The sequence below is a fragment of the Hyaena hyaena genome, unplaced genomic scaffold, assembly GCF_003009895.1.
Source record: "Hyaena hyaena isolate Hyena2069 unplaced genomic scaffold, ASM300989v1 scaffold_18, whole genome shotgun sequence".
NCBI lineage: Eukaryota > Metazoa > Chordata > Mammalia > Carnivora > Hyaenidae > Hyaena > Hyaena hyaena.
In genome coordinates this window covers 5,583,359-5,606,207 of record NW_024080649.1, presented here as the reverse complement: position 1 = coordinate 5,606,207, position 22,849 = coordinate 5,583,359, and the positions used below count along the sequence as shown (strand labels likewise).

The 22,849-nt window shown below is 41.2% G+C and overlaps 1 protein-coding gene across 2 annotated transcripts in view; it reads right to left on the bottom strand.

Annotated features, from left to right (window-relative positions):
- Positions 1-22,849, bottom strand: part of PMFBP1 (polyamine modulated factor 1 binding protein 1) — a 49,600-nt gene that overhangs the window by 15,476 nt on the left and 11,275 nt on the right. For both annotated transcript variants that reach the window (XM_039221512.1, XM_039221522.1), the window contains exons 4-13: positions 18,306-18,554; positions 15,165-15,386; positions 10,702-10,872; positions 9,430-9,540; positions 5,346-5,472; positions 5,083-5,240; positions 3,250-3,490; positions 1,143-1,332; positions 828-981; positions 43-210 (exon numbers count right to left, since the gene is read on the bottom strand). In XM_039221512.1, coding sequence (XP_039077443.1) covers positions 43-210; positions 828-981; positions 1,143-1,332; positions 3,250-3,490; positions 5,083-5,240; positions 5,346-5,472; positions 9,430-9,540; positions 10,702-10,872; positions 15,165-15,386; positions 18,306-18,554 — 1,791 coding nt within the window. The remainder of the gene's footprint in view (positions 1-42; positions 211-827; positions 982-1,142; positions 1,333-3,249; positions 3,491-5,082; positions 5,241-5,345; positions 5,473-9,429; positions 9,541-10,701; positions 10,873-15,164; positions 15,387-18,305; positions 18,555-22,849) is intronic.

The following is a 22,849-nucleotide window of genomic DNA, read 5'->3' as shown; positions in this document are numbered from 1 at the left end:
CCTGATTCAGGACCCCAGCTCTTCATGGACTCTCCTTCTCACCATCTTTTCTTTCCTTTTTTCCTCCTGTCGGAATGTCTCGAGCTCTTGCTCCAGCAACTTCTCCTGTTCTTTGCTCTTTTTCAACTGCTCCCGTTTCTCCTCCAGTAATCTTGTTACCTCCTGAAGCTCCTCTTCTAGATTGCTTTTGGTGGAAGCTTGCTCCCTATGCTGAGGAGTAAAAAGACTGGCCTGGAACATAGTCTTAAGGCTGTATATTTTTGAAACAAAACAAAAAAATCAAACCAAACCAAATCAAACCCCTCCCCCCCGCCGAACAACTATACAAAGAGAATGGGCAACTCCTTGGTTATTTAGCAGAGATAATAACAAAGATTCCTCTGATGTTCAGCATTTTTTTTTGTTCAATTAAATATACCAACTTATTTTATTTACAGATCCAGTTCCCATAGCATCAACCGTCTCTCTCACTTACTCACTAAATCTTTCCATATAAAAACCTCTTTGAATAAAATTTTAAAAAATCTTAGAAAAGCACAAAAAGAATAATTCAGAGATCAAAGACTTAAAATGACTGACAAGGATAGCTTTTGAATCCTATAAAAAAAATCCCAACATTGTCCTCTGACCGTTTTTAAGCTTAGCCCTTGAAAATGCTTATTATTGGTCATGGAAACTAGAGCTGACAGGCTGGCTTAGCTTTTTAACACAAATTCTGGACAATGAGTTTGAACGGATTGATGGTGGCATCTTCCCAAATAAAGACTAATATATTTAATCTGAAGCAGAGCAAACGCTTGGGCTGGCAGCCTGCTTGCCCTTTATACCTGGTGTTGAAGGAGTTTTAGACGGTCTAGCAGGTCAGTCAGCTTTATGTCCTGCTCCGCCATTGTTTTCTGAAACTGTCTCTTTTCCTTTTCGGAAAGTTCAAGCTTCCTGCGGATCTCAGAGAGTTCTGATGTCAGCTCCTCTATCCGTTTCCTAAAGGAAAATGGCAACAACAGAAGGACAGACTTGAGTCTGCGTTGGCAGATCATGAGCCGGGTGCACAGGGCTTGCTGGCCCACTCCTGGGCAGCTGCTGCAGTGTCCCAGCTGGCTCGCAAGGGACACAGCCTCTCTCTGGAGGCGACACGGTGGTACCTGTTGGGTGCGAGTTCCTCTCCAGCCATCAAGGAATCCTTCTGCAGCTTCTGAAGTTCTCTCTGCAGCTCCTGGATGGTCTCTGTCTTCTGCTTCTCTATTAATAGGTAGCTTTGCAGTTTCCTCTGGGAATCCTCTAGGTTACTCTTTGCCAGAAGGGCCTCTTCTTTATACTGGGCTGCTTGTTGAGCTGCAGAACACAGGGGACAAGCCAGATACAGGTGCATGTGAGAAGGGACTGTGCGTGAAGACCAGACTCCCAAATAAGACCAGTTAAAAAGTCTGTTCCTTCATTTTGTGCCTTACTTCAATTTCTAGCCTGTCCTTACTTTTCTCCATTTCATTATCACTCCTAAGGAGCTCTGCCAAATTATCTGTCTTCAGCTATGCCCCAGCCATGGACCGCTTCTGGACTATCGTTCAACAAGTCAGTATAAATTGCTCGGTATCTCTTAGGTGGCCTATTCTGTCATTATGGACAAATCTGACCTTAACGGAGTTTAGAGTCTAGTGAGGGAGACATGACTGGCCCACATGACACAGAAGACACAGTAATGTTAAGCGTGCACTCACTGTGAACTCCTGTGAAGCCAGATTGGTGGGGATGGACTTATGGAGGAATAGAGGTTGCACTGAGCCTGAGAATAAGGAGGAAGGGAATTCCAGATATGGGTATTGTTACAGCAAACACATGGGAAGGGAACAGGGGAGGCATGTGGGAGGAGGATGGGAAGATTGGTTTGATTGGAAAGAAAAGTGGGAACGGGTGCCGGAGACAGGTGAGCAGGGCTTTGGAGGACTTTGAAAGCCAGAGAGAAATATTCAGAGTTAATTAGTGGGTAGTTGAGCAGGGACCTGGCATAAAGAAAAGACTATTTTAGGAAGATTGGAATGTATTCAATGGAGAAAGACTTCCTACCAATATCTTTTTAGTCCATTTCCTTGCCCCTGCTGGGTAGAAAGGGAAAACCTCAAATATGTTGCTTCCTGGAGTTTCACTACACCAGAATATGCTCCTATATACTAAAGTTTCTACTACTGTTTCTATCTTCAACCTTACCCTCATCTCCACTTTTCAGCTTTGGAGACCGGAAGAAAGATGGTATCACTACAGAAATAATTATATAGCTTGGAAGAAGGAGGAGGAATTTCTGTCTTTAAGCAGGGAAGAGAACAGGAATAAAGGATTAGAAGGAAGGGCGGGATGGTCTCCAAAACAAGAGGGACCCCAGGTGCCAAGTCAGGGTGGGGGCTCTAGGTTCTAGAGTGTCCAGAGAATGAGAGCAGAGGGAGGAGGGCAGAGTATAAGGGGCAGGTGACTACTGCCAGAGAAGGAGGGAAAAGAGGAAATGATGGTGATGTTTGTGAAAGAAGGGACCTGTTACATCTCCAAAGCTGGGAAACAATGGCTGAATGTGGGAGCCCAGCTGCACACAGACACACACTGTCACAGGAGGGGAGGAAGCAGGCCATGCTTTGGACCTTTTCTTCCCCCTGAAATTGATACATTACTCACATAACAAAATTGAACCCTTTAAAGCACACATGCCATTGGTTTCTGGAACACTCACAGAGGTGTGCAACTATCACCAGTGTCTAATTTCTGATCATTTTCATCACCCCAAGAGAAACAAGTTAGCTGCCGCCTCTGAGAAAGCAGTCTCAGCAGCGGAGCAAAGACACAATCTGCAGTGCAGGCTGCGGAGATAGAATACGTTTGGAGACAAAAAGAAAGGGGGTGGAGAGAATGTGTGTAAATCAGGGAGGGGAGAGGCAAACTGTGTGACGAAGGTCCTGGAGAAGATGGGGAGGAAAGCAGTGCACAGGGAGTGTCCTCCCTGGATGGGGAGAGGAGAAGACCTTTAACTGAGGCAGCTGGGAAGGTGGTGGGTGTGTGAGCTCAGCAGCCCACTTTCCCAGTTAGGGGGTGTGTGCAGGAGCTTGAGAGGGCATTGTGATCCCTGGGAGATGTGCCCTGAGGTCACTGAAGGTTTGGAGTGAAGAAATAGAGGAAGGAGAGGAAAGTGGCCGTTTAGAGAAAGAAGGAGATGGCTCCGGCCCTGTGAGCTTGAAGGGTGCTGGGGACACGGCCTGCCGGGGGCCTCACCAGTCAGCTTCTGTTGCTGTTGCGCATCTTCGAGACAGTCCTTCAGTTTCTGGATCTCGGCCCGCAGGGCCCCACACTCTGCCCTGGACTTATCCTGCTTCACTTCCTGGATGGCGATTTCAAGTTCTGTTGTCATTCGCTGCTGCTTCTCCAACTCCATCTCCTTTTTCATGAGGCTGTTCTGAACCTGGGCCAGTTCCTTCTCGAGCTCGTGCAACATCTCATCTTTCTCTTGGAGGATCTGAGGAAAGTAAAGTGTGACTGCTGATAGAGGCCTGAGCAGTGACCTGGTAAGGCCAGTTTAGAGACTGTCTAGTGTCCTCTCCAGCTGCCATCTTCTCCTGCCTTGGACATCACAGTAGTCTCCTACCTCTGCTTCCTGCCTCAAGTCAGGCTGCTTTCAATGCAGCAGTCGGAGCAGGGGTGGGGGGCAGGGGGGGTGTCTCTGAAAGTGCAGGTCAAATCTTGTTCTGCTTGTTCTACTCAAACCCTCCGTTGGTTCCTTTCACTTAGTAAAAGGCCAAAGTCCTCACAATGACCTCCCAGGGTGCTCATTATCTGGTCTGAACGTACTCTTGCCACCCCTACCCCTCTCGACTTTAGCTTGTCTACTAGAATATTCTAAGCAGACTCCCATCTAAGGGCTTTCACACTTGCTGCTCCCTCTGCCTGGGATATTCTTTCTCAAGACCTTTTCCTGGGTGGCACCTTCACTTCATTCAAATCTCTGCCCAAATATTACCTCATCACAGAGGCCTTCCCTGACCACCCTGTTTGAACAAGCCACAAAGCTGTTGTAAGAATTTATTAGTACCTGGCATTGTATTATATATTATTCTGTGATTTGTTTATCATCTGTCTCTTGGTACTAGAATGTACGCTCCAGGGGAGTAGGGATGCTGCATGTGTTATCGTATTCTTTTTAAACAGTGTTTATTTATTTATTTTGAGAGAGAGAGAGAGTGAGAGAGAGAGAGAGAGAGAGAGAGAGAGGAAGAGCTTGAGCAGGGGAGGGGCAGAGAGAGAGAGAGAATCCCAAGCAGGCCGCAGGCCATCAGCGCAGTGCCTGACAAGGGCCTCGAACCCATGAATGTGAGATCATGACCTGAACCGAAACCAAAAGTCAGTCACCTTAGCCAGCTGAGCCACCCGGATGCCCCTGAGTTATTATACTCTTAATGCCTAGAATGGTGTTTGGCATATCACAGGAAATCTAAAATATTTGTTGACTGAATATATGAATGACTCAAAGCCATTTACCCAGACTCCTTGCCTCTTGTGGTCATCTCTCCAGGTACTTCCATTTTGACTAATGGATCTCCTCTGGACCTTCAATGGGAGGTTTGAATGACCAGCCAATGGATGGGTTGGATTAGCTCTGACAGTTCAGAGTTGGAACGGAATGGCACTGACTACACAAGCTCACATGTGTTTCACAAACTTTCTGTCCTTACTTCCATTTGTAGGCTTTTCCAGGACCTTGACTTATGTTGGCAATTACATCTTCCAGGGCATAGTTCCATTAGTATTTTCAAGCTGCCTGATTTACATATTCAGAACTTATTTGTAATTTTATAAATTGAAATTTCTTGAAATTCATCATAAGGCTACCTTACAGAATCTCTTTCCACTATCAAGTACAAATAAAAGTATTTTAGTTATTTATTATGTACTGTGAGAAATCCCAGAGAAGTGCTCAGAGTTGCCTCTGGGCCTAAGGACCCCACAGTCCCACTGCTGCTGTGTTGATGTTCCCCCAGCTGTGACAGTGGGTGCCGAGCTGCAGGGCCAGCTCTGGCGGCGGCTCTAACCAGAGAGCTCCTCTTGCCTTACCTTGTCTTTCTTCAAACCCAGCTTCTGGGACTCAGTGAACTGGATCTGTAGCTCCTGCAGCCGCCGCTGCAGGATGATGACCTCCTTATCCTTCCTCTCCATGTGGGCGGAGGTCTCCTCCCGCAGCCCATGCAGGTCCAGCTCCAGCTTCATCATGTCTACAGCGGGATGGGGCAGCGTGCTTCTTGCTCAGGGTGGGCGGGGGGGGGTCCTCCGGCTTCCTTGTGCCTCTCGCCGCCGCCCCCCACCAGTCCTCGGCTTACCCTTCATGATGTTCTTCTTCTGTTCCGACACCGCCTCTAGCTCCATGCGCAGGTCCTTCACCAGGTTCTGGTACTCCTCCACGTGCAGGCACTGGCTGTCTTTCTGCTCCTGCAAGTGCTTCAGGATCTGGGCAGATGGGAGGGGAGCAAGGCAGGACGCAGATATGGGGAAACATTGCTGCTAACTCTTGGGGCGCCTGCCTGGCTCGGTCGGTTAGGCATCTGACTGATTTCGGTTCAGGTCCTGATCGTATGTTTGTGGGATCGACCCAATGTCGAGTTCTGCACTGACAGTGCGAAGCCTGCTTGGGATTCTCCTTCTCTCCCCCCCCGCCATACTCTCTCTCTCTCTGTCTCAAAATAAAGAAATAAACGCTTCAAGTGCCAAATGTCTAGAGCTGGTGATCCAGAGAAACAGAGTAGAGTAGTAGGTGTGTGTGTGTGTGGCGGGGGGGTGGTTGGGGGCTTGGGGGGAGTGACTGCTCATGGATACAGGGTTTTGTTTTAGAGTGATGAAAATATTCTGGAATTGTGGGGATGGTGGCCCAACCTTGTGACTATTTTTAAACCACTGAACTGTATACTTTAAATGGTGAGTTTTTTATGTTAATTATTTCTCAATTTAAAAAAATTAAAATAATAAAAAAAAGCATGTGGCAGACTTAGTATCCTCATGTGGAATGTGCACAAAAGCCTTTAGCCCTTTTGCCCTGTAATCATTGACAGTCATTGATGGGGCTTCTGCTATGTGCTAGGCATTGTCCCCTTTTGTCCTATAACAATTGACAGTCATTGATGGGGCACCTACTATGTGCTAGGCACTGTCCCCTTCTGTCCTATAACAATTGACAGTCATTGATGGGGCACCAACCATGTGCCAGGCACAATCCTATGTGCTGGGGACAGTGGAACCAAAAAAAAAGCCACAAACATAAATACTTGCTGCCATGGAGCTGACCTTATAGTGAGGTGAGATAGACAAAGAGTATAAATAGTCACTTGTAGACAACGTTAACAGTTGATAGGTGCTATGGAAGAAACAGAGCAGTGAAAGGGGAGTGGGGGAGGTGTATGGAGGGATGGGGTTTTCATTATAAATAGAATGGAGATGCTGACCCCACTGAGAAGGTGTCTCTGAGCAGGGGCTTGTAGGAGGTGAGGGAGTGAGCCATGTTGTAGTGTCTCTAGGTATCTGCAGACAGGAAACTATCCAGTGACCAGACCCTGGGGAGAGAACATGGGGGAGGTCAAGTGGATAGAGGGATAAGTGATGGAGAGAGTAGGCGGACATGAGGTGAGAGATCAGTGAGTCATTGCATCATGGGGGGCTTGTAGTCCTTGGGCAAGGACTTCAGCTTTTACCCTGAAAGAGAGGGGAATGGGCTATAACTAAGAGAGGGTAGGGAGATGTGGTCGAGAAGGAGCAGTTAGTCATCTGGGCATCAAGGGAGTTATGTGATTTCAGTTGTCAGGAAGAGGGGACTGCAGCATGAAGGCGGGGGTGGGGAGCCAGCTGGAGGAATACAGGACAATCACCATATGATGCAGGTGTGGGCAATGCAGAGGCTCAAAGGCTCACTTTATGGGGCGCTGAGGTGGCTCAGTTGATTAGTGTCTAACTTGTGCTCAGGTCATGATCTTGTGGTTTATGAATTGGAGCCCTGGATTGTGCTCTGAACTGACAGTGCGAAGCCTGCCTGGGATTCTCTCTCTCGCAAAATAAATAGATAAACTTAAAAAAAAAAAGACTCACTCTATGCCTGACCCGCTGGAACCTGGACAGTGCCACTCCTAATAGAATATCCAGGTAACATGAAAGTTTGGGATAGGACACATAAAGCGGCAGGGGAAAGTACAGTCTGTTTTATGGGGAAGTTTGCATCAATTTAAAACATGTACTGGTAAAGAGGCATTAGTGCTTCATAGATATAGAGTTTCAGTTTTGTTAGATGAGAATGTTTTAGAGATCTGTTGCACAACAATGTGAATATAACTTAACATGACTGAAATGTACACTCAAATGTGATTAAGATGGTAAACTTAACGTTATATGGGGTTTTTTTTTTGCCACTATAAAAAATAAGAGTATGGAAGAAATAAAGACATTTTTAAGACCAAATAAAACCCCCCAGGAGTGTTATGAGATCTTGTTGTAGGTCAGGACGTGACTAATATGAGACTGACCTTTAAAATAAATATTGACAGATGTCCAAGGAAGAACTTCAAAATTCAATACTGATCCCTCATTCATTTAAACTTTCAGGGATCAGAAAGTCCTGGAAAGAGAAGTCTCCATCTCTCCACAGGAGGACCCTTGGAGAGTGTTTATGTGTTGTTTGCTCTCCCTGCTACCTGCCTTTGCTGCTATATCAGGATTAGCAACCCTGCTTGCCCATAGTATGGCCTCAGGTGGCTGGCTTTGCCTTGAATCTCAGGTTCAGGTATGACTGACTTAAGGTATCACCAAGGAAATGCAAACTGATACAGCCACTGTGTAAAAACAGTATGGAGTTTCCTCAAAAACTTTTTTTTTTAAAGATTTTTAAATGTTTGTTTGTTTGTTTGTTTATTTTTTGAGAGAGAGACAGACCCTGAGCAGGGGAGGGGCAGAGAGAGACACACACACATACCGAATCTGAAACTGGCTCCAGGATCTGAGCTGTCAGCACAGAGCCCAATGTGGGGCTCAAACCCATGAACCATGAGATCATGAATTGAGCTTCAGTTGGATGCTTAACCAAATGAGCCACTGAGGCACCCCTGAGGTTTCTCAAAAACTTAAAAATAGAACTACCTTATGATCTAGTAATTGCACTACTGAGTATTTACCCAAAGAATACAAGAACAGTAACTCAAAGGCATACCTGCTCTCCTATGTTTATAGCATCATTATTTACAATTAGCCAAGATATGGAAGCAGCCCAAGTGACCATCAATTGATGAATTGGATAAAGAAGATGTGGTATACTCCATATACAATGGAATATTATTCAGCCACAAAAAAGAATGAAATCTTGCCACTTGCAATGACATGGATGGAGTTAGAGAGTATAATGCTAAGCAAAATAAGTTGGTCAGAGAAAGACAAATGCCATGATTTCACTCGTATTTGGAATTTAAGAAACAAAATGAATGAGCAAAGGGGAAAACACAAAGATATATTCTTAGTTATAGAGAACAAACTGAAGAGGAGAGGTGGGGGGGGAGTGGGTTAATAAATAGGTGATGGGGATTAAGGAGTGCATTTGTCATGATAAGCACCAGGTGATGTATAAAATTATTGAATCACTGTATTGTACACTTGAAATTAATATAATGTTGTGTGTTAACTGTAATGAAAATAAAAACTTAAGGGGCACCTGGGCTGCTCAGTTGGTTAAACATCTGACTCTTGGGTGTCCGCTCAGGTCATGATCTCAGTTTGTGAATTCAAGCCCCATGTCAGGCTCTGTGCTGACAGTGCAGAGCCTGCTTGAGATTCTCTCTCCTTCTCTCTCTGCCCTTCCGTCCCTCCTCCTTCCCTCTCTCCCTCTCTCAAAATAAATAAACACCAAAAAAAAATTTTTTTTAAATAGCTTAAAAAAATCTCACCTAGGAAAGCAATGAACCTAGCTTTGGCTACTAGTTGGTCAAATCTTGCTGTTTGTTTACATGGTTTAAATGCTTATTCACTGTTAAAATCAACTTTTGAGATGGCTTTGAATTTTGAAAATAATGAGGTTTTGAAAAAAAGGGCTGATTATGAATAGATAGTCTTCCCTAAATTTGGTGCTTTTCAATTCCAACCAGGAACTAGAAAGCTGGATGATCCTTTTGAACCTGGCAAGCCAAGAGGAGGTTCTGTCTTGTTGGGAGTACCATTGAAAGGGGGTTAAGAAGCAGGTGCAATTCCAAAATTCAGCTGCAAAACTGAATATTGCCAGACACATTCATTGGGAATTGGCATACATTACATACAGTATCTTTGTGACAGGGCCAACCAAGTTCACACAAATATAAAAATAAAAAAATAAGCAAGAAAACCCAGAATCAAACTCAACTTCACTTGACCCCCCCAGGCACAAATAAGCAAAAGTTCTCCTACCTTTTTAATGTCCTCACAATCTTCTGAGGAGCTAGGAGGATGTCTGTGTGTGGCTGTATATGAAGCAAAGTCTGCTTGTAATTTTATCAAAGCCTCTTCACGCTCCAGAACCTGCAGATAAGTGTAGGTCAGTCATGCTGGGTGATCAATGGAATGTGGTTATTACTAGACTAATTTTACAAGGTATTCCTTTTTTCAGACTAAGTTCATTGTAATATTATACAAGTTATCACACACTTCCTGTGGGCTTAGTACAGAGAAAGAATTAGATTCTCAATCTTACGTCAAGGTTCCATAAAGTGTAGACAGTGGTTTGTCTCAAGTCTGTCAGTGGCCACCTTTTAGACTCCCTCCTGAACCTGTGTGGTTCAGTTTATGAGGCAGAAGCTTCTTTAAAAACTGTGATGGAAAAAAAATACCTGATCTATCAGAAGATGGGATGCAAAGTTCAAGAATTGAAGAAGGAAGTTTCTTATGGAGTAGGTAGATGTGTATGTACTTAAAAAAATTAAAAAAGCATGAAATTTTTTGTTCTTGTTGATTGAAAATAATTCAAATAAAACCCAAGCATCAAAAATAAGTGAAATTTCCTCTCCATTTAGTCTCCTTTCTCTCCCTTCTGCCAGGAGGTAGTGAGCACAATGGGCAATTTACAGTATGTACTTCCATAATATGATCAAAGACTTTAAAAAACAAAAGCGGAATTGAACTATTCATAGTATTTTGTAACCATTCTCAACAAAATATCATAAACATCCTTCCACATAGTCCTTACAGATCTACTTAATCATTTTTTTGGCTGCATATTACTCCATAGTATGGATATCTCTTTAACCATTAAAATTTTTTTTAAATGTTTTATTTATTTCTGAGAGAGAGAGAGCAAGAGCTGGCTGTCAGCACAGAGCCGAACACAGGGCTCAAACCCATGAACTATGAGATTATGGCCTGAGCTGAAGTTGGACGCTTAACCGACTGATCCACCCAGGCACTCCTCTTTAACCATTTAAAAAAAATCTCTTCAACCATTTCCCTACTGATGAGTACTTAGGTTGCTGTGTGAGAGATTTTAAGTTTCTTTAGAATCTCATACTTTGTGTTGGTGGGGGGAATGCACTCATGGAAAACATGAGCAAAAGGTAGGGGCAAGTATATTTAAGATATTTGAGGAGTCTTGGTAAAGAGATTACTTTAGATGACTCTTCTCTCCTTCTTTCTGTCCTCATAGCATTATTTTTGGTGTCTCAGAAAAATGTTCTAGAGGTCACTTACCAAAGAGTTACTGCAGGCTAGTTTATTTCGAAGTTCCTGGATTAGATCATCCTGTTCAGAGACCTTTTGCCAGACTTCAGACAGTCGTTTCAAGGTCTCCTGATGCTCTTGAATCATGCAGGAAGAAGTGTATATACGCACTTTTGAATGATCACCCTTGTTCTCAGGCTCCTGCGATGTTTAGAAATAATGGGTTGGTTTTGTTCACGATATTTGAGTTAACTTCAAAATAACATAAGCATGGAAAATCTCTTTGATCCATATTCTAAAAGTTCATGTTCATATATGTGAATCATACAATTAAAGAAAAAAATTAACCAGTGTATACACATGGTGAAAAGTTCAAACAGTTCATTAGAGAATATACTGAAAAGTTAGTCTTCCATCTTGACCCTCCATGACTCAGCTATCCTCTTCTATGACAGTCTGTGTTACCAATTTTGGGGGGTATCCTTCCAGGGATATTTTATGCATATTTGTATATGCATATGTATATAACTCCCTGCTTTTTCCCCTACACAAATGAAAATCTTCTACACCTTATTCTGACACTGTATTTTCACTTGACAATTTATTTAGGATATTTTCCATATTGTTACTTGTAGATTTATCTGACTCTTCTTTTAAAATTAATTTAAAATTGCACAAGTAAAATATATATTACATATATATAAAATCTTTCTAAAACATAATAACATTATAGGCAAGCCTAAATTTCTCTGACTATACCACCTCTAATCCCATACTTGCTGTGTTCTCCATGGATGACAATTTGTGCATATACTTCTAGAAATTTATCTATACACTTACATACATTTAAAGGAATCTGTAGAACACAGATAATATTATGTTTCCCTTTTAAAATATAAAAATATATCTTTTTCATTCAAAAAGATGTCTTAGAAACTTATCCATGTTAGTACAGGTACTTCGATCTTGCTCCTTTAAATTGCTTTCAAGTATGTTTATCCAGTCTCCTACTGATGGAAATTTAGGTCGTTTCCAAGTATTTTTCTAAAATGAAGCTGAAATGAATATTTGTGCACATAAATCTTTGAGTACTTGTTCTAGTACATGTATGGATTAAATTCATGAAGTAGGACAGCTAAGACATACTTACAATTTTGATAGATATTACACAATTATCCTTCAAGAAATTATACCAATTGACACTCTCATCAGCATGAGTATGTCTGCTTTCCTAGAACATTAAAAAACGTTTCTCCTTAGGTCATTTGAAATCATTCATGGAGTTTACTACATGCACATTGGTCTGCACCAATAATGAAGTGAACTGATTTAGATAGCCAGAGAAGAGCAAAGAGTTCTAGTTTGGAAGGTAAATCTTTCCCCATTAAACTTGTTTTCCTAACTGGGCTTTTTCACGCAAAGTTAGAAATAGTTTATGTTGGGGCACCTGGGTGGCTCAATCAGTTAAGCGTTTGACTTTGGCTAACGTCATGGTCTCGCGGTTTGTGAGTCCAGCAGAGCCCCATGTCGGGCCCTGTGCTGACAGCTCAGAGCCTGGAGCCTGCTTCAGATTCTGTGTCTCCCTCTCTCCCTGCCTCTCGCCCACACGCTTTCTGTCTCTCTCTCAAAAATAATAAACATTAAAAAATGGTTTATGTTCACTGATTATGAAAACTACCCATAAACAAGCTGTAGAAGGGCCAGCGAGAAGTCTAAAATTGACCATAAATAATATTCGCATAAATAAGTTAGTGTGAAAATGGGCAAAGGAATGGAAAACAATAGAAAAGTTAACAGGAAGATGTTATCTACAGGTTCGATATCTCAGGATGAAAAACAGAAATTAATTTAAAAATAATAGGTGAAAAATTTTCTAGATTGAAGGAATCATAGATCTTCAGATGAAAAGTTAAATGTTGAGAGGGTTAATGAAAAATAAACTAAAAAACTTTGAGTCTAAAACTCTCTAGAATTCCAAGAGATAAAACAGGTGACTTACAAAAAATAAAAAACAGACTGAAACCTAACAATTTTTCTTTGATACTAGATGGTACAAGATAATGCAGCGATATCTTCAAAAACTTAAAGGAAGGTGTTTCTGAAAGGTTGTATACCCAGCCAAACTAATTAGAATGAATGAAGACAAAATAATCTTCTTCAGACATGGGAATATTGAGAATTCTTACCACTCACAATTGTTTCTCAAAGAATTAACAAAGAAGTATTGCAGGAAAAGGAAACATCCACAAATTTGGAAGAGGTGGAGTATACTGCGTAAGTAATGATTAAAAGTTGGTTTTATTTGTAATGTTAAAGAAATGTGCATATTTTATATGTTATATAAACAGTTCCAGAGATTAAAAAAATGATAAAAACTCTTCAACTCATTTATATTAGGGTGGCACAATCCAGACACCATTATGGATGTGAGCACAAGAATGTGAGACATCAAACTAATTCCATTTCTGAAAATAGATACAAAAAATAATACTTTAAGAAACTTAGTATAGCAGTTTATTGTAATATAATGATGTATTATTATAGTTAAAACAAAATAATAAAATAAGTAAAGAAGGTTTGTTTTAGGAACAGAGATTGTGCTCTAAATGAAAATCTATTAATGTAGTTCACTTCTCTCTCTCTCTCTCCCCCTATCTGTCCATCTATATTAATTCCAAATGGACTAAAGATAAAAACACAGAAATACAAAATTATAAAAATGCTAAAAAAATGAGGTAAACTTTTATAATCTTGAGGGTAGAGAAGGCCTTCCTAATCTATCAAGGTGGTCTGAGAGATTCAACTCCATATAAATTAAAACTTTCTGTACAGTGACAAATACCATTAATAAAGTAAAATAAAGATATTTGTCACATATGTAATAAAGCACTATTACATGTAGTATATTAAGAACTTTCTGTAAGTTGATACACAAAAGACAAAATACCCAATTAAAAAATAGGTTAAGGATTTAAGCAAGTAATTCATCAAACAGAGATCCATATGACCGATACACTCATGAACAGTGCCCGATATTGGTTAGCATGGAGGGGTGGGCACTGTGCTGTGTCTCCAGGGCCCCCTGCGGCCATGAAGGCCTCACTCCACCAGCCGCTGGGAGGGCTGCTCCGAGACAGCCCTCAGCTGTCAGCCCTTTTTGGGGATTGCCTGTGCCAAAGGAAACTGCTTTGCCCGAAGTCATGCCTCTTCCTAGGGTCAGCTCACACTCATAATTGATCAACATGGAGCAAAAACGCTGGCTTCTTTCCCCCAATTTGGGACCCTTTTGAAGGTCTGTCCAGCCTCAGAACTCCTTATAGGGTTGGCTGAGGCCTTTGTTGAGACTGCATCACAGCTCAGCTTCTCCCCCTGCTCAACCCTGCTTCCTTCTCCTTCCTTTCACAGGTGTTGATACCAAGGGCTCTCCCTAAACAAAATGCACTGCAGATGCCAATGTGTCTCAGAGTCTGCTTCGCGGGGAGCCCAACCTGCAACTGTTAGAATGAAAGGAAATGAAAACTGTAGTGAAAAAACTTTTTTAATTTTTTTAATGCATCAGGTTAGCACAATGTAAAAAGATTGAAAACATACCATGAGAGTGTGAAGAAGTAAGCTCCCTTTATTACTGTTGGTAAAGGTGTAAACTGGTAGAACCTTTTTGACATTCAATTTAGAAGTATCTTTAAACATTAAAAATAAGCATATCCTTTGACTCAGCAATCCCACTTCAGGAAATTATCCCATAGGAGTAAGGATGTTCATTACAGCTTGTTTGTAATAGACAAAATAGGTCAGTAGATGGTATAGTCATACCATATAATACAAGGTAGTTACTACATGAAATTGTCAAGATATACATTTAAAAAGCGAGGTGGAGAACCACATTTATGAAATGACCCATTTATATAAAAAGAAAATCCTATCCATTTATATATGTAACTGTATAACAAAAGACTGAGGAAGATTCCCAACAGATTTTTCAAGTGATTACCTAAGGCAAGGAGAGGGGGGTAGAGGAGGCTGAAGGCAGGCTTTCACATTTAATCTCTGTGATTCTGTCTAGAGAGCCTACATTGTTGTATTACTTGTGTAATTAAAAAAAGCAATTAAAAGAAAAAAAAGGATTTAGGCATTTTGGCTCTTCTTTGTTATCTTTCATGGGTTTCTCCTCCTGTGTGACCCTGAAGTATGGTCTGCACGAGTCCTGTGACCTACATGAGCTCCCCAATCAGACCCCCCATGAGAACCTGGAAGATCTGAGAGTCCAGTTATTAGAAATGCTGCATCTTTATATTAATTAAGGAGCCTCAAAATTCCTAGGGAGGAATCTTAAAGGAGATGTAAAGGCTGGAAGTTGAAAGCTGAGGGCTCCAACACTAAAGGGTTGAAGGTTTGAGTTTCCCAGAGAGGAAGCAGGGACTGTTAGCAGGTAGCACCTGAAGCACGTCCACTTGCTGCAGTGCCTGGTCTGAGTGGTCTGGGGTGAGTCCTACCTGACTGACGATCCCGCTGAGCTCCCCCTCCAACATCTTCACTTGGCACTCCAGCAGCTCAATGTTGCTTAGGGAAGTCTGGTATTTATCCCTGTAGAGGTTTAAGCTCCTTTCTAGGGAGACGATCTTGTCCCCGGCCAAAGCAAGTTGCTCCTGTGCCAAATGGAGCTTCTCTCCTGTGTTCTCATTATGATTTCCCATTTCCTCCTCATAGAGAATCACCTGTTGGTATAGGAATAAAGCCACACTGAACTCATGGAAGGATCTCATGAGGAAAGGGTATGGCTATCAGACCCCACGCAGGGAGTTTTATGTCTTAACCAGAAACCCAGATGTCCAGAATAGGCCCAGCACAGATTTAAAAGCATGATATATAATACCAGAATGTTAATGATTAGAGAAAAAGAAAAACATGGTCCTATTTGGATGGTAAGCTTCTTATAGGCAGGGGCCATTATCTATTTCCCATTCTGCGTGGCATGTAGCAAAAACTCAATAAAGACTTGTCAGCTGATTAATAGGAATGCATTTCTATAGCTTCATTTTTTTAAGGGCTTGAAATGTCAGTATTATTTCCTTCCTAGGTATTCTCTAGCAATCAGCTTAGAAAATGTGGAGCCCCTTATGCACACGGCAAAGTTCCAGAGAGATAGCAGGGGAACAACCCCAAATCCGTCTGGGATTTTCACAATTCTTATTTAGATTCCTTTTCTTCCTAATCAATTAATTAGTCAACCAAATGACAGGTATTTATGGAGTGCTTATAAGCAATGTCTTGGGTGCTGAGGGGATATACACCTGTAAGACAGAGCATCCTCCCTCAAAAAGTTTACAAACTCTTACAATTTGGGGAACATATGATTTATAACTAGCAAACAACTGTCTAGAATTGGGTGTGCTTAGTTGTATGGCTAGAGTTACATGGATTGAAGGAGATAAGAGTGGGAGGGTCATCAAGCAATGTTTTATTTTGGTTCAAATAGTTCAGTGCAGAATCTGGATAGAATGCATTCTGTAAATCTAAGCTAATTACACGTGCTGCCTGCCATTTGAAGTTCCTCTTAGGAAAAGATCACTTAGTTTGAGGTGTTCATTAGATAAGTGGAAGAGTAAAGGAATATTTTTATGTTCAAGTGTCTATAACAGAAGCTGTCAGTGACTTGCTCACATCTCTTGGCACTCACCATTCCTTTGCACGCTAAATGCATTCCAACCACAAGCATCTTCAACTCACTGCCTGAAGGATGGTCTGGCCTCAGGAGCCCACTCAAGCAGAGGAGCAAGACAAGGCAGGTTACGAGTACTGAGGAGTTAATACCCTCAGGTGCACACTTCAACCACTGACTGGGTGGGTTGGCATAGGATCACCACACTCTACATTTCTCTCCCAAAGTTTTCCAGAGAGAATGAAGCCCAGGTGCCCATGGCAGCAGTCTTGTGATTTTCTTTATGGGCTTCCTGACTTTCTTTGACTTACTTCCCCACTTTCTCTCTGGGATCACCTGCTGAATTAACCACTTTCAACAACTCTGTAGTTGGGATACACAAGCTTCCACAAAGTTTAATGCTACTGTCTAACAAAGTATCGAGGAAACTTGACAGAATGTTAGAGTAATTTTTCCCAGTGCTTTCCTTGTTTGAGATCTTTGTCAGTGACTGCTACTTGCCAGATCCCACACCAACTCCCCCACTCCTCCTTCACAGTTGAACCTTGACTATATTTGGGACAGCAGTGCACCTCACTAAAATACATTTCTTTGGCTTCCTAGAAACTAGCTGTAGCCATATGACTAACTCTGGCCCATGATGCATAAATGAAAGCATTGTGTGGGGCTTCTGGAAGGTGTCCTTAAAATAGAAGAGTGTGTCTTTTTCTCTCCTCCTCCTCTCCTGATCCCATCCTGATTATTTGCCCCCATCACAGGATGTGATGGTTGGAGCAGCAGCAGCCATCTTAGGAGACCCACAAAATGGAAGTCTGGATCTGATGATGGTGGACCCAAAAGATAGGAGCCTAGGATTGCAGGTCCCATAACAGTCCTAGACCATCCATCACCAGCCTTCTTTTATATATCATAGAAATAAACTATCCTAAGTCACTATTACTTTGGGGTTTTCTGTTACATGTGGCCAAATATAATCCCCATTAATTCAAGGTTCCTTTATTCAGGCTGGACTCTTGTTTAAGAACCAGCCAGATTAACACAGCCCTGCTTTAGTTTTATTAAACTATGGTTCATGCACATAGGCTTTGTCCTTAGTTATACTTTGTAGGATAACCTTTCTCTGTTCCTTTCCCTTCTAATCCTTTTCAGCAAATTCTCATGATATTCCCTTTAAAAAATTCTACATTCTATAAGTCTCCTCATAAAGCCCCTGGAATTAGCACCATCCTAGAGAGTCCCTGGAGTTTTATCTCTAAAGGCAAAGGAAGAAAATACCAGGGGAGGCTGCCTGTCTCATTACTTAGAACCCATAGTTTTACTGCTGCTAGGGCTACCACTGCTTAACTGGTTTATATTCTATTGTTTTGGTCATTGGAATCGACTCGGGATTCCACAAGATGCTCCTTCTGGTTTAAAAAATACTGTCCTGGCACATGAATAGAAAATGAATGTCCAGAATATACTTAAGTCTATATGATCTAAAACTCCAGTCTGAAAAAATGACCAATACGGTACTCTCAGTGATTGACTCAGACTCAATGTCTGGTTATGTTATCAACTATCCAAGTACTAAAAATTTATATATTATCAAAATCTGATTTTTCTAAAAATGGTTCATTTAATGGACTTTATGTCTTTTTTTTTTTTTATAACCCTCAGAGACCTAGAGTCTTTTGCATTTAAATTGCAATGGTAATAGGATGGAAATGATGGACCTATATGCACGCCACACATACACACACCACTTGCCCCACATATATCATTACTGGAGCTCTCACCCAATTATGTCATTCTGTTTAGTTCCCTCTGTTCAGCTTCAAAAAGACTGAGAATTAAAGAGGGAACATTGATAAAACCTGCTCAGGATATTGGGAAGTTCTCCTCTGTAAGCCCACCGTCGGTTTTCTAGTAGGTATAGCCTGATTTCTGCAGCTACATGGGCAAGGAGACATTTCCACAGTTTTTCTATGTATACCTCATCTTCTTTCAGTTTGCAGTGATGGTGGAGAAGAACCAGGTCCGAAGTCTGCTTCTCTAGGACGGACTGATACTGTAGAAGGGAACAGTAGGAAGTCTGCAGCTCTTCTGTACGAAACTCCAGCTCTTGCTGGAGAGCCAGCAATTTTTTCTTGAGTTGTTGGAGTTGCCTCAGATGGCACTGTTTACTGGGCTCAAGCTCTATCTGTGGCTCCTCGAATGCTAATGCTTGCTTCTTATTCTGCAATTAAGATCGAATATATGGAAAAAAACTTCAGGTTGTCACTCAGTATGCATTCATTCTTTGATTTTTCTCACTTGTTCAACCATTCACAACCATCTACATTCATCCTTCCATCACAGCACACTTACTAAACATTTCACTGTATTCACAATGAAAAATGATTTTGTATTTCCATCCTGTAAGGAGGATTTGAAAGAAGAAAAACACCTAGGTCTTTCCTACTATTTGGACCTACCATTTGTATTATTTGGGCCATAAGAAAAAAACATAAAGCCTAAGAATCTAGAAAGTAGTATACAGATACACATGTTAATATGGTTGTTTTTTTGTCTTCACATTTAAAGATAACTGACCTAGAATGCAATGAACTTCTGGTCAGTGTTCTTAAACTAAACTCAATTATTAAAAATGCTCAGATAAAAAGGTAAACTCATGGGTAGGCTCTTGGGGAAACAGCTTTCTGGAATTCTGGGAAATGGGAGGCAGAGCTATCATTCAGGGACATCTGGGCACAGATTCTGTCGTCTCCTCCTGAAGGAAGATGTAACCCTGTAGATGCCAAGGGTGTGTGTGTGTGTGTGTGTGTGTGTGTGTGTGTGTGCGCGTGTTTGAGAGAGAGAGAGAGAGAGAGAGAGATATTTCTTCCTGCTAATCCACCATCAACTTGAAAAGCTTCTAAACCCATTTTAAATTTTTACTTATTCATTCAATAACCATACATTGAACACCTGTTTTGTATCAGGTATACGCTGGTAGGATGTACACCTGAGGTGTTTATTTCACACAGTTGAGGTCTTTGCACTGAAGTGTCTGTATTTTCTTGCCCCACATCGTTGATGACATATGAAAGAGAGGTGGATGAAGAGGGTGGTCCATGGGTATTCCTTAACTCCCAACTCTGCTTATTATCCTCCTATTCATTCTTTAAAACTGTCCAATTCCTCCTTTTCCTCCTGTTTTCCCTGCAAAGCTGTCTTTGCACCAATACCATACACTTTACTGGCATGTCTTTAATATGGCAATTGACATTCTACCTACATTTGACACTACACATTGCAGTGACCTCTGTGTATCTTATCTTCTAATAAGATTATAAACTCCTAGAGGGCAGGGGCCATGTCTGCTTCTATAGGACCTAGAGATTTATACACAGTTAGGTATTAGAGGAAAGTAGGAAATAAAATAGAGAACTGACAATATCATTGGCTCCCAAAAATGTTAGCTTGTGGTCTTGGGCTCATTAGCAGAGTACTTTCAAACTTTTGAAAAATTAACCTTTTTTTTTTTTTTTTTTTTTTTTACAGTTTGAGGTATACTTTATATATCATAAAATTCAACCATTGGAAGTGTACAGTTCAATGATTTGTAGAAAATTTATAGAATTGTGCAATCATTATTATAATCTGGTTTCAGAACATTTCCATCACCTCAGAAAATTCCCTCATGCCCATTTGTCACTCTTGTCCCTACCCTAGCTCCAGACAACCACTAATCTGCTTTCTGCCTCTATGGATTTGCCCTTTCCAGACATTTCATATAAATGGAATTGTATGTCATCTTTTGTGTCTGGCTTTTTTCACTTAGCATAATGTTTTTGAGGTTCATCCAGGCTATGGAAAGAATCAGTATTTTGTTCTCTCTTTTTTTTTTATTGTTGAATAGTTTGAATGTACCATATTTTGTTTATCTGTTCACCAGTTGATGGATATTTGGATTGCTTCAGCTTTTGGCTATCATGAATAATGCTGCTATGAGCATTAACATAGTAGTCATGTACAGATGTATTTTCCTTTAATTTGTTTAGCAAACATCATGGGGTACCTGCTATGTGTCAAGCACTGTACTATGTAGTGGGGATATAGAAGTATATAAAACAGACAGAATCCCTGTCTTCGTGCAGTTTGCATCTTGGGGAGCAGGGAGTCAGCAAATAAATAAGTTATGTAGTGTATTAAAAGGAAAAAGTGCTATGGAGGAGAGTAAAGCAGGGATGAGGATGCTTGCATGGAGAGAACTGTAAGTATTTTATTGGAGGATCAAACTGAGAAGGTGATAGTTGAGCTAAGATTTGAAGAAGGCAGGGAAAGAGCCTGGTGGGAATCTACAGCAGGAACATTCCAAGGAGAGATAACAGCAAGAGTTAGGACCTGGAGGTGAGAGGTGCCTGGTGGTGTCTGAGGAGCCATTTGTTCTGGCTGGAGCAGAGTAAGGGGAAGAGTAGTACCAGGTGAGGTGAGAAACAAAGAGAGGTGAGGTCCTTTAGGGCCATGGAGTCCATTCTAAAGACTTTGGCTTTTTCTTTCAGTGAGATAAAAGGCAATTGGAGGGTAGTAAACAGACAAGTGAAATGATATCCTTTAAAGCTTACAAAGGACACACTGGCCAGTCTACTGAAAATCAACTGTATTGAGGCAAAGACTGAAGCAGAGAGACAAACAAAGAGGCTGCTACAAGAATCAAGGCAAGAAGGGATGGTGGCATGGACCAAGGTGGAAGTTGGGAGAAATGGTTGAATTGTAAATATATTTTGAAAGTAGATCCCATGGGATTGGCTGCGGTGCTAGGTGGTGGGAGATGATGATGATCCAAGGCTATGACTCCAAGGTTTTGGTCTGAGTAACTGGAGAGACTGAGGTTTAATGAGATTAATTCTGTGTGAACTGGGACTGAAAAAAGAGAAAATCTTCTCTAGTGAGAGTGAGTGGTGTGGCTCAGATAAGAGAAGGGAAGCTCAGCCCAGCTCAGAACCAGAAAGACAATAGCTAATTGTGTCAGTGCATTCTGAATTAGAAGACTGAAAATGGACCACTATGATCACCGGCAAAAGAAATCCACAAAGACAAGCCAAACTCTTGGCCTGATCATCTGGTGTATGTGGCTAGAGGGAAGTTAATGATGACTTCTTTCTTAAGACAAACAAAGCTGAATTTTATATATACTCTGTGCAGCTGTAATTGCTAATGTTTTTAGTTAAGTACTCTCATTCTTTTCAAAATAAGATTGTTGCTATTCTTGGGGTGCTTTTGCTCAGATCCTTATCTCATGGTTTGTGGGTTCGGCCCACATTGGGCTCTGTGCTGACAGCTCAGAGCCTGGAGCCTGCTTTGGATTCTGTGTCTCCCTTTCTCTCTGTCCCTCCCCCTGCCTCTCTCTCTCAAAAATAAGTAAATATTTAAAAAATTAAAGAAAAAAAGAATATTGCTATTCTCACAACTCATCGATGAATGAGGTTCAAAGAGAAGGGATTTGGGAGTGGTGTGTGTGCATGCATGCATGCCGACATACATGTATGGGGATGTTCTCAACAGCTCAAGTCTCTGTCTATTAGGCAGGTAAGCTGGAGGGTTGGAAGCTACTTGGAAAAAGACACGGTCAAGAATAAATACTCAATGTGGCTAGAGCCAAAGCAAAGGGGTGAACATCCTGGGATAGTGTTAATTCAGAGGGCTTAGTTTAGTGAAACAGATACCCAGCAAAATTCTTATTAAAATTTTCCCAAATTCTGTTTTTCTTGGCTTTGTTGAAGTGATTTGATTTCTGAAAATTAAAAAAACTGGATACCTGGTCCCTTCAGTACGTGTGTGTTAACTGTTGATTTGGCCCTGCCTCTCCGCCGATGGATATATATGACCCAGCTGAAAACTAACTGTGGTCTCTTCACTGTTCAGTCTTAGTTTTGCCTTATTTCCATGTCCCTGTTTTCTCTTTACCACACAAAAGAATGAAAGAAGCACTCTTTGTTTTTTTTTTTTTTTAAGTCAAACTCGTTCTTTAGGTCTTCCCCTCCTAGAATGTGGTACATCATCTATTCTTAGGTGTGTTCATAATTGTTCTTTGGCTTGAAAGCCTCCTGTGGGTAAAGAAGGTCATTTCCTATGTGTATAAAGCTCAGCAACCTGTCAGTGATACTGGTGAACTGTTACTTCCCATTTCTCTTCCTCAGAGGTCATGCTGAATCTTCTGGGTTTAATTTTGGTTTGAGGTAATATGATAGGCGAACCAGATGATGAGAGTTCATTCAAATCTTCCAGTGCAGGGCAAACATTGTACCTGACCCAATTTGTCTGGTTATAAAGATCCAAGAACTGCTCCTATCTGCAGAGAAACTAGAGTTTCCTTGGATGAGAATTTTAAACATTTGTACACTATAGATACCTATGTGTTTAGAAGAATCAATTTTCAAAGTCTTGGAGAAATGCCTGGCCTTTTTGAGACCTATTAAATTTCTACTTATTTATCTGTAAGTATTCAAAAGATTATTTTGTCTTAATTCTAAATGGATAGAAAATGACATGCTA